General features: G+C 35.4%; 1 protein-coding gene across 3 annotated transcripts in view; it reads right to left on the bottom strand.

Annotated features, from left to right (window-relative positions):
• Kynu (kynureninase) overlaps positions 1-10,813 on the bottom strand; it is a 104,642-nt gene extending 93,829 nt beyond the window's left edge. Inside the window, exons 1-2 of one of the 3 annotated variants that reach the window (XM_048812224.1) lie at positions 10,633-10,813; positions 2,964-3,144 (exon numbers count right to left, since the gene is read on the bottom strand). In XM_048812224.1, the coding sequence (XP_048668181.1) occupies positions 2,964-3,132 (169 nt within the window). In that variant the 5' untranslated portion in view covers positions 3,133-3,144; positions 10,633-10,813. The remainder of the gene's footprint in view (positions 1-2,963; positions 3,145-10,632) is intronic. The other 2 variants (XM_015479147.2, XM_015479146.2) reach the window with 2 other exon arrangements.
• Between the last annotated feature and the right edge of the window lie 284 nt (positions 10,814-11,097).

The following is an 11,097-nucleotide window of genomic DNA, read 5'->3' as shown; positions in this document are numbered from 1 at the left end:
AAAAAAAAAAAAAAAAAGAACTTATCTAGAACAGATGGCTGGGCCTGACCCTGAATATCTGTTCAGTAATTCTGGGGCAGGATCCAAGAACTGCACTTCTAATAAGATCCTTTTTGATGTTTATGCTGCTCATCAGAGGACTTATGCAAGGAAATTTTTGTACTATTTGAAATTGTGTTTTTAATCAATTATTTAAAATTTTTATTGAATTAATTTATCTTTTTCTTCTTAAGAACCAGCAATGACATATCCAATGTATAATTCTTCGAAGCTAATTTCAGTGACCACTAACCAAAACTAACCAAAACAAATGTTACACTTCTAGTCAGGATACTGGAGTCAACTCTTAAGTATAATGGTAGTAATTACATGTATGATACTTTTTTTAATTAAACTTAAAAATATATATAAAAATGTACTCAAATGCACCTAGTATAAAATTTACTTTCTTAATTATTTTTCAGTATAGAGTTCTGAGGTAAGTACATTTATATTGCTGTGTAGCCTGTCTCCAGAACTGTTACAGTTTGCAAAACTGAAACTCTATGCCCATTAAATAACTCCCATTTCTCCCTTCCCGAAAATCTTGAAACCACCAGTCTACTTTCTTTTTACATCAATTTGACTATTCTACACTTTATATAAATGTAACCATACACTATTTGGCTTTCTGGTGACTGGCTTATTTCACTTAGTCTAACAGCCTCAAAATAAATACATGCTATAACAGGTCAAAATTTCTTTCCTTTTAAGGACTGAGTGATAAATACTTCATTCTATGCATATACCACATTTTTATGTATTCATCAATTACTGAACCTTGAATATGGGTGTCCATTTGCTATAAACATGGGTGTACAAATGTCTTTTGAGACACTTGCAATTCATTTGAATATATACCCAGAAGTAAAACTGCTTGATCATTAGTAAATCTTTCTTTCTTTCTTTCTTTCTTTCTTTCTTTCTTTCTTTCTTTCTTTCTTTTATTATTATTATCATTATTATTTTGGTTACTGGGGATTGAACCCAGGAGTGCTTTACCACTGAGCTACATCCCAAATCCCTTTTATTTTATTTTTTTTTATTTTGAGACAGGGTGTCTCATTGATTAGTGACTTGCTGAGGCAGAATTTGAACTTGTGATCCTCTTGCCTCAGCCTCCAGGGTCACTGAGATTATAGGCCTATGCCACCATGCTTGGTTTCTATTTTAAAATTTTAAAGGACACAATGTTTTCTATAATAGTTGCATCATTTTACATGATAACCAATAATACTAAAGAGTTTCAGTTTCTACACATCCTAGTCAATAATTGTTCTTTTCTTTTTTTTTCTCATTTTTATTTTTGTACTAGTCCTCAGAGTGAGTTTGAGATGATATCTCATTGTGGCTTTGATTAGCATTTCCCTAATAATTAGTGATGTGCAATGCTGTTTCTTTTTGTTTGTTTATTGATTTTTGTGGTACTGGTGATTGAACCCTTGACATGCTAGGTAAGTGCTACTACCACTGAACTACATCCCTAGTTCTTTAAAAATTTTATTTTTTTTGAGATTAGAGCTTGCTAAATTACCCAGGTTGGCTTTGAAATTGTGATCCTCTTACTGCAGCTTCTTGAGCAGCTGGGATTCCAGTGGCTCTGGAGGCTGAGGCAGGAGGATTGCCAGTTCAAAGCCAGCCTCAGCAATTTAGCAAAGCACTAAGCAACTTAAGGAGATCCTTTCTCTAAAAACAACACAAAAATGGGATGTGGATGTGACTCAGTGGTTAAGTGCCCTTGGGTTCACTAATCCCTTTTATAGGAAAAGAGAGGGGGGCGGTATTCAAATCAAAATGCTCTCTTAATTCTAAATTGTAGATTGACCTAGAATATTTTTCTTTGTTGTCTCAGATCATTTCACTTATATCCTTATTTTGTTTGATTCTTATAGCTGGCATTTGTACCAATGTCTCCCTTAATTAACATTAAACAGCTTTAAATAGGATACTGAATTTGATCTCTAATCTTTCCAGATTTGGGGGGGGGATACATGGAATAATCATCAAAAATGAATGGCTGTAGGTACATATTCCAGGAGAGTGTATCCTTGTGTGTTTTATAACATATGAGTCAAAATAGAGAGCTATATGGCCCATTCTTATCCTAATAGTATTAGCTGATGATCTTGGATTCTAAATACCCAAAATTGTACCTGCTTTGTTTAACCTGAGGAAAAATAGAAATCAGACAGTTGTAACACATATAAGGCTGATCATGGTGAAATAATTCCACTTGACCTTGTAGCCTTTTTCATAGATGTAAAACAGAGTATAGCTAAATACAACATTTTTTTTTCACATTTTAAAACTGTGGTACCCATGTTTCAAACCCAAACCCGCTAATAGTCAGTTTACTGTATTGTGTTCAGAAATGCAGAATGTATTTCTTAGGCATTAATTTTTTTCTTTTATTTTCTTTCTTTCTTTCTTTTTTCGTAAGATTTACACTCACCATCTTTACTTACAGTATGCAAATATGGCTATTTACATAACATCCCTCCTAATGTACTCAGGTCACACACAAAAAAAATTCCCTCTAAGATAAACATCATGCTATCATCAATTAGGTGCCACAAAATAAAAGATATTTTAATATTGTGTTGCAAGAATTGCTTTGAGCTATACTTGGAGAACAGTAAGTGCCTCTGCATATAATTTTCAATCAGTCACTGTATTGTTCAGAGAAGTAAATGACAATATAAGCACCTGTAAGTATTTTATTCAGAGGACTATAGGAAACAGAAAGAATATGAGGCTAAGGTAGGCGACAGGTTGATTTAGCACCAACAGGGGCTTGATATTTTTCAGGTGCAATTGTAATAACTCTATTATGTAGGACAATGATTTTCAAAAAGATTTATGATAAACACATAGCAAAAATTAATTAATTAATAAATTGATAAAACCTTTCCCAGTATTCTTACTTGGAGGCAGATCCTGCATTTTGGGAATATAAAAACACTCCCTGAAATGCCTCAGTGTATCTTCCTCATCTAGGCGTAGAGCCACCTGTTCATCTGTTGGGTGACATCTGAGCTCAGCTGCGATGCGTTGCACTGTGTCAGATGGCAGCTCAAGAGGTGAAGACTCCATCACAGCTGTTCTCTAAAAGAAAGAGATAGTAAAACAATCTAGCTGCCATCATTTTCCTGCAGAAAATTAGTTCTTTAGGAACTATATCTTTTAAGACCAACCTTCCCATTTCTTAATGCCAGAAGTAATATAATTTAATATAATTAATCAACCAACCAGTAAACTGCATGCCTGAATTTTTCTCATATATAAAATAAAGAAAATATTAGTAAGTTAGGATGTTGAAAGGACCAAATTAATAACAGTGTTTAGGACAGAGTAAGTTTTCAATAAAAATAAGCTCCTTCTTTCTTTTCTTCCTTCTTTAACCTGGTGGGCTCTGCTGTTCAGGTTGACCTCAAACTTGCCATCCTCTCTCCTTACCCTTCCCAGAAGCGAGGATTACAGACATAAACCACTATGCCTGGCATTTTTACATTTTTATTATCTGGAAATGCTATCTAAATGTTTATAATTTTTTCCCATTACCTTAAGATATATTACTAGGAATTGACAGTTAAAATTGCTTTGTATCAGCCTCCTTATGTCAGAGAAAACATTCAGCTATTGTTTTGGGGGAATTGGCTAACTTCACTGAGGCTGACTCATAGTGGGGTAGGGAGTGGGAGCATGGGAGGAATAGAGAAACTCTAGATAGGGCAGAGGGGTGGGAAGGAAAGGGAGGGGGCAGGGGGTTAGCAAGGATGGTGGAATGTGATAGACATCATTATCCAAAGTACATATATGAAGACATGAATTGGTGTCAACATACTTTATATACAACCAGAGATATGAAAAATTGTGCTGTATATGTGTAATAAGAATTGTAATGCATTCCACTGTCATTTATTTTTTTAAAAAAATCAATAAAAAAGATTGTATTTTTTTAAAAAATGCCTTTGTGTAGATAAAGAGTGCCCCACCTAGCTTGTCATTCTTCCTCTCAGCTCTGCTATCTCAATCCCACTGGTTTTTGAACCACAGTTTTAAAACTATAGAAATATTGAAACTTAATAAAATTTTTATTGTGAATTAAAATGATATTCATAAAAAAGTAATTTCACTTTAAATGTTAGTATTTTTGCCATATGCGTATCAAAGATATCCACACACCTACTGATAAGGAGGAGAAATTTATTGCTTTCCAACATCATAAGTACCATCTTAGAACAAACGGGACCCTAAGGTATTTCTTGAAACTACATTTTCTTCTGTTCCATCATCATTTAACGTTTCCCACCATTTGGGAAAGAATACTTAATCTTTCTGAAGAGGCTAAATTCATATATTATTATTCACATATGTTTAAACTTCACTGAAGTTTCTTTGCTTGTTTATTCATTTATATTTCCCCCCCAATTTTAGTATATATTTTTGGATGTTGAACAAGGCACGTGTTATTAGAGAAAAAAAATCCTCAGACCAACTTTATTTACATAATATAGTTCAGCTGACTTCATACATGCCTTCATTTAAACTCTTGCAATGAATATTTATTGAGCCCCTACCAATGTGATCCCTGCACTGGTAGAACAACAGTTTTAAGATAGTATATAATGGCAAACTCCTGCACAGTTTACTTTTTGTGGTAGAAAAGAAAAGTAAGCGATGCAATTTTATGTTTCAAGTTCTATAAAAAACTCAGAGCAGAAAGTCCTTGGATATGATAGTTATATTGGTAAGAGAATCCATGTGTTTTTTTTTTTCTGAGGAAGAGATATATGAGCCTTTCTGAATCATGTTATGAAGTGAGCCATGTGAAGACCTGCACCTAAAAAAGATGACAAATGCAAAGGTCATGGGGAAGAGATTGGCTTAGCCTATTCAAACAGCACAGTAAGTGAAGCAGTGGACAGGGTGGGAGGGTAGACCATGATGTAGAGTAGGTAGAGGGAGAAGTGAATCTTGATGAGCTTTTAAGGCTGGAAATAAGTTTGGATATTTTGTAAATTGAATGAGAAAACACTGGAGAGATTGTTTTTGGTTGTGATTTGTTTTTGTTTTTATTCCTCAGTATTGGGATTGAACACAGGGTCTTGTACATACGAAACAAGGGCTATACCACAGACCTATATCCTCAGCATAATATTGGAACCTTTTGTGTAGCAAAGTGAAATGACATAATTTTACACTAGATAAAAACCATTTTGCATTGTGATGAAGTATAAAAATTGAAAAAGAGAGATAAATTAAGGCTATTATAGAAGTCTAGGGTACCAGGGATGGTGGATAAATTTGATCAAAAAGGGAAAGAAGAGTGTGACTGTATGATACATTTTGTAGAAACAGTAGATAGGACTGTGGCAGATTCTCTCTGATGAGGACAGGACAGTGGTTTATTTTTAGCTTTAGGATCTGTGCAAATATGTGAAATGTGATAAAAGACATACCTGGGGAAGAAAATTTTTGAGTAGGAAAATCAGAGTTTTGAGTAGGGAAATCAGAGTTCTACATAAGGCATACTAAGAGTCAGATTGTTATTGATCATCAAGGTAGCAAAGTCAAGGTATATGAGCCTGTAGCTTAGTGGAATATTAATCACAAGATAGGTGTGGCATTTCTCAACTTACACATGGCATTGCATCTATATCCTGGGGGTCCAAAGTCTAGATCCCTGTAGACCAAAACTCATACAGAGATAAAGCTCTGATTTAATCATCTTTGTGCTGTACTCCCTTCCCTCTTCCCATTCCTAACCAACATACAGGGTTAGAAAATAGTTGCATATCTCATCATTGTACAATGCCATTAAAATGGACATTCTTCCCTTGTTATGAGCCAGGCTATATAGGCAATGGCTAAACAGACTCCATTTTACCCTGAGATTCCATGTCATGCAAGACATTCTTCTCCCATTGGAACACCCCACCTCTGTACCCGACAACAGTTGCTTAGCATAGCATGTTTAACAACACAAAACGGCAATTCTTATACAATGTAAGATTGTTCTCTTTTTGGTTTCTATTTTTTTTTTTGACAATGCACACTGTCAGAGAATGTGATTGTCTAGATGTTAGTAACCATTCTTGAACTTGTCTAGATGTTAGTAACCATTCTTGAACTTGTACTCAACTAGGGTACTTTTGACCCACTTCCCCTTCTGCTTATGATTTTGGATTTCATAATATTTGTTAATGGTCTTGATTCACAGCAACAGCCACTTGTGATTAATGTACTGACACGCTTTGCTTATGGTATAAAAGGTGTACTCCATCCCCTGGAGAGTGTCGAAGGATATAGACTTGCAGCCCCTTGGCCTGTCAGCGGGTGAATAAAGATCGTTCTGACTCATTGATTTATGGCAATCTTGCCATAACACTGTACTCTAATATAGATTCTTCTAATTGTTTGATCTTTTCCTTTCTCATTATTGACAGTATCCTAAAGATCCATTCATTTTATTCCTCAATAAAGGTGCTTCACTCATTCCTGTTTTTACCTCTTTTACAACTGCTTTTGATATCAGTTGAAGCTCTAATTCATGATTTTACACTAAAGTCAAAGATTCTTGATGTTTGTGGTGATTTCAATACCTGATCATACTAAATTATTATTTATCCCTCCTATGAAATTTTCTATTTCTGTGGATTTCTTATGCCATTTCATTTGCATATAGTTTTCTGCTTCCACTTCTATGTGTTCAGATTTCTAGACACCTTTGAAAGCCCTAGCTCAAAGCTACATTTTTCATGAGGCCTGTCATGAGAGCTCTGCTAAAAATAGTCTTTCCTCCTATAAACATCTGTAACATTTATGAGCACACCTCTTATGATAAGCAAAACATTCTGCCAGTTTCTATATTTATTCAGGAGCATGTGTGGGTGGGAAAAATGAAACATGCTTTCATGTCCACAGCTTGACTTTAAAAGGGTCCCTACCTATAGTTTTCTGATGAAGAAATTTATCTTTTGATTAGAGATTGCTTTGCCTTTACCCCTTGACATGATCAATTGCCTGGTCAGAGTTGATTAGACCCTCTGCTGGGCCCATGGCACATTAAAGAACATGCACTGTCTAGTCAGTGGTCTGTGGGTGAGTTACTCTGAAGCCTCTAACCAAACAGTGATGATGCGGTTTATCTGAGCATATAATTAAATTCTTTCAAGAATCTGAGCTGTGAGTTATATTCATTCATTCAGTTAGAAACAGGAGTGTGGATTTAGAAGAATCAGAGAAGAATCTATAAAATGCTAAGTTCTGGAAAGAATATTGCTCCAAATAACTCATTTGTCAGAGTGAAACAGAGCCACTGATGGTTGCAGCAAGGAAAACATGATTCCTACAAGTAGAATCACTTAGGTGCATAATGCCTGGAGATTGAATAGCTATGACTCCTCAAAAAAATGACAGGGCAATCCCATCTTGAAGCTCACTGAATCCTTACATGCAACAAGCTCTGTGAAAGGCCCTGGTTTGTCTGCTTGGCTAGTTATAGCATTTCATGAGATGGTTTTCTGCCTTACTACTAAGAGTCTCCTTACTGTAAAACTGTTATCTTGCTGATGGACTCTATTGAAGGGTATTCTACCTGGGCCTGACTCATGTTTCACTTGTCTTTAAGGCCACCCCACTGCTGAGCAGTGTCTTTTAGTTAATGAAACTGCCCCCAAATGACAGTCAGATAAGAGAAGAAACTAAAGATCTTGGTGAACTATTTGGCATGTCTGACAGCCTATTCCCAGAGTTAAACTGTCTCCCCTTCTGACCACAAGGGTTAATAATTAGAGAAACATTTCCAGTGAAACTCAGAATCAAGAGAGTTTGATTTATATGTGGGACCTTCTTTGAAAAGTTGTTCTTTGCATGATCTTTGGAGGTGACTTTATATTTTAAGTGAGTTTACTCAAATAAATATGAAGATTATATAAAATAAAATAAAGATTAGTTTACCACCATCACACTCTGAGTACAATTTGATTTTCTTTATTTAATATATATTAATTAGCTTCTTTATATTTATATCTTATTTAATCCTGGTTAAAGTCATGAAGAGTGACAATCGTATCCACTCATTTAGAGACCAAACCCCAGAAAAAAGACAGTAGAAATATAAATGTTGGGTACAAGGATAACAGAGTTTGGTGTTTGTTACTGAACTGGGCCCGCAGGGCTGAGTCAATTATCTTCTCTTGGGAAGACATATAGCAGATGTATAGAGAGTTCCTACTGAGAGACTTGAACCTCTTATGTAGTATTTCCTTGCATCTTGATGCTGATTTTTTCAATGCTGATTATTTCTTTAGCTCATTCATTTTTTTTTTAACTTTGTGTTCTTTTTTCAGACCTACACTCAGTCTACAAAGCATGATGTAATATATAGGAATCTATGTGCTCTTTTTAAAAAATTATTCCAAATCCTGTTTCAGCCAGGCAAAAATCAAAGTGGCTGGTTCCACTTCTGGGCTTGTCAAACTAGGATATGAAGATGTACTTGATAGGACAGTCTTCATTGAAAGAGTGTACCCTCAGCCAACCTATCATGATGCACAGCCTCCAACAGACTTAAATGTCATCTTCACAAAATAACACAGTGCCCTTACTCCAAAGAAATAATTACTCACTTAACTATTTACTTTAATATTTTATTTGCTTTAGAGATTAAAGTTTAAAACAAAAACTTCCAAATTTTATTTCAATATTTAGCATTAATTTCATTAAGAAGGTAGACAAACACAGATTGTGGTCTTAGGCATGTCACATAACCTCTTGGTGTACTACTGTTATATAAGATAAAGTTAAATTGTACTTTATGAGATCATGGTTTGGGTCAAATCACAGGAACATTTATAATAATGATAAAAATAATTTTATGATACTTTTAAATAGCAACACTTTCAGGTGGAAATTGATATTTTGCCCTCAATTTAAACTTCAATATTTTGTAAATTGTGTCTTCACAAGTTTATTTAGATAGCTAAGTCTTTAAAACTGAAACTTTTTAAAAGCTGATTGGGGCTGGGGTTGTAGCTCAGTGATGGAGTGCTTGCCTGGCATGTTTGAGGCGCTGGAGTTAATTCTCAGCACCACATAAAAATAAAATAAAAAAGGTATTGTGTAAAATAAACAAACAAACAAAAAACAGCTGATTGTACAGAATAACAGAATGCAGAATATTCTACTCACCTCTTGTGCTAAGGTTCAACAGTTAAATAAATGACTAGAGTAATCAATAGTTAATTTGTACATGGTAGAGCTTCGTTTCATTACTGACATAAGCAAATTCTACTCTGAGTTGAAAGTTTATAACATGAACACACATATTATAATGGTGGTCCGCTTTATGCTTCAAATATAACCCTTGCAACTCTACCACTGCAATTTACTTTTTAAATAGACATGTTTCTTTCTTTTCCTCTCTCCCTGCTCCTCCTTAACCCAACCATGCCCCAATCTCCAGGGAAACATGATTATTATTCTTTCCTTCCCTTACCAGAGTTATCTGTCCCTGAGTATACATCCACCAGAGGAACAAAGTAATCCATCCAGACTTTAGGGATGGTACCAGAAGATCTCAGAAATGACTATCTCCCAAATTAACAAGGGAATTACAACTGCAAATGGAGAACACATGGAATGAAGCCTTTGAGTCACCTCTTTAGAAGCCCTCCATTCCTACAAAATCACAGCCTCTGGCACAAGAGTCCTCTGTGTTTCTCCTTTACTGGCAAAGCAATAAACCTTTTTCCTTTTTCTCAAAACCATGTCCTAATTATTGGATTGGCATTGGGGACAAGGACTGGTTTTCGACAACTGTGTGTGTGTGTGTGCGAGAGAGAGAGAGAACGAGAGAGTATGTGTATGCTCAAGAAAGTGTGTAGCGTTTCATTGAGAAGGTAAACTTATTGAGCATATGTGGACAGAGCAGACTTCTTCGAGAGTATCAGTGGGAAATGAGTGACATTGCAGTTCACCTCTAGGATACCAACAGCTCCCTGAATTTCACAGTAAAATCACACATGCATTTGCTCTAGTGTCACTACCAAAATAATACCCCACCCTCCTCAAAATAAAAGCAGAGAAAAATGTATCTACTTTCCATTTCTAGGCAAATGTTTCACAAAATAAAAGGGGAAGAAACTGCGCCCAAAGAATAGATGTTTCACTTCTCTAAACATTTACTATGACTAATAACAGCATGAGACAACTAGAGTTACCAGAAAATAGAAGATTTATAGTTTATCTAAATATATCTTTCCCTTATCTGGATTTTGATCTAATCTTAACATTTCAACTCAATTATTTAATTTGTCAAATGTAACCAAGTTTAGTAATTGAATTGTCATGTACTACTGACACCAATTCTTTTTCATTATATTGCTAAATATCTCTTGATTTATCTGTTTTTAAAGGGGTCTTTTACAGAAGTTATGCCATTATTATTCATGAAGATAATTTGAAGAAGGAGAAGGAGAAACCTCTAAAGCACCGTGACAAAGACTCTAGCAGAGAGAATTTTCATTTGGAAAAGTCACCCGAGCATACATTTGTGTACAGAGTACACATCACAGACTAAGTGCTTACCAGATGGGATTTCCACCGAGGCCTCAGTTTCCAGGACCCCTGGAGAAACCTTTCAAGAATTTCGTGAAGCTTTGTAGACCGGATCACAGGGTGAGAAGTTCAAAGAACTGCTAAGACTCCACCCTGTGGGGAATTTAGATTTTTAGTTCCTCCCACTCCAACTAATCTGATTGTCAATCTCTAGTTACTGACAGAAATCTAAGCAAAAAGCTGCTCTGACGCTGAGGGCTCCTCCCTCCAGCCACTGCCCCCAGAGGCAGTTGTGATCTTTAGACTCTTGCAAATACTTACTTCCTCTCTTTTTGGATCTTTAGTGTGTAAGCTAATGATTTTGTGCTGGAGCTAAATTCCAAAACTTGAACTTGTTTTTTTTTTTTTTTTGCTTTGGGCTCTGGAATTCTCTAGCCTGGAAAAATTTATCTCTCAACTCTAGAGGTATTCTCCCTGGATTTTGAGGTAGAATTC

Source organism: Marmota marmota, unplaced genomic scaffold, assembly GCF_001458135.2.
Source record: "Marmota marmota marmota unplaced genomic scaffold, marMar, whole genome shotgun sequence".
In the NCBI taxonomy this organism is placed as follows: domain Eukaryota; kingdom Metazoa; phylum Chordata; class Mammalia; order Rodentia; family Sciuridae; genus Marmota; species Marmota marmota.
The sequence above is the reverse complement of the archived record's forward strand: the minus strand, read 5'-3'. Positions and strand labels throughout refer to the sequence as shown.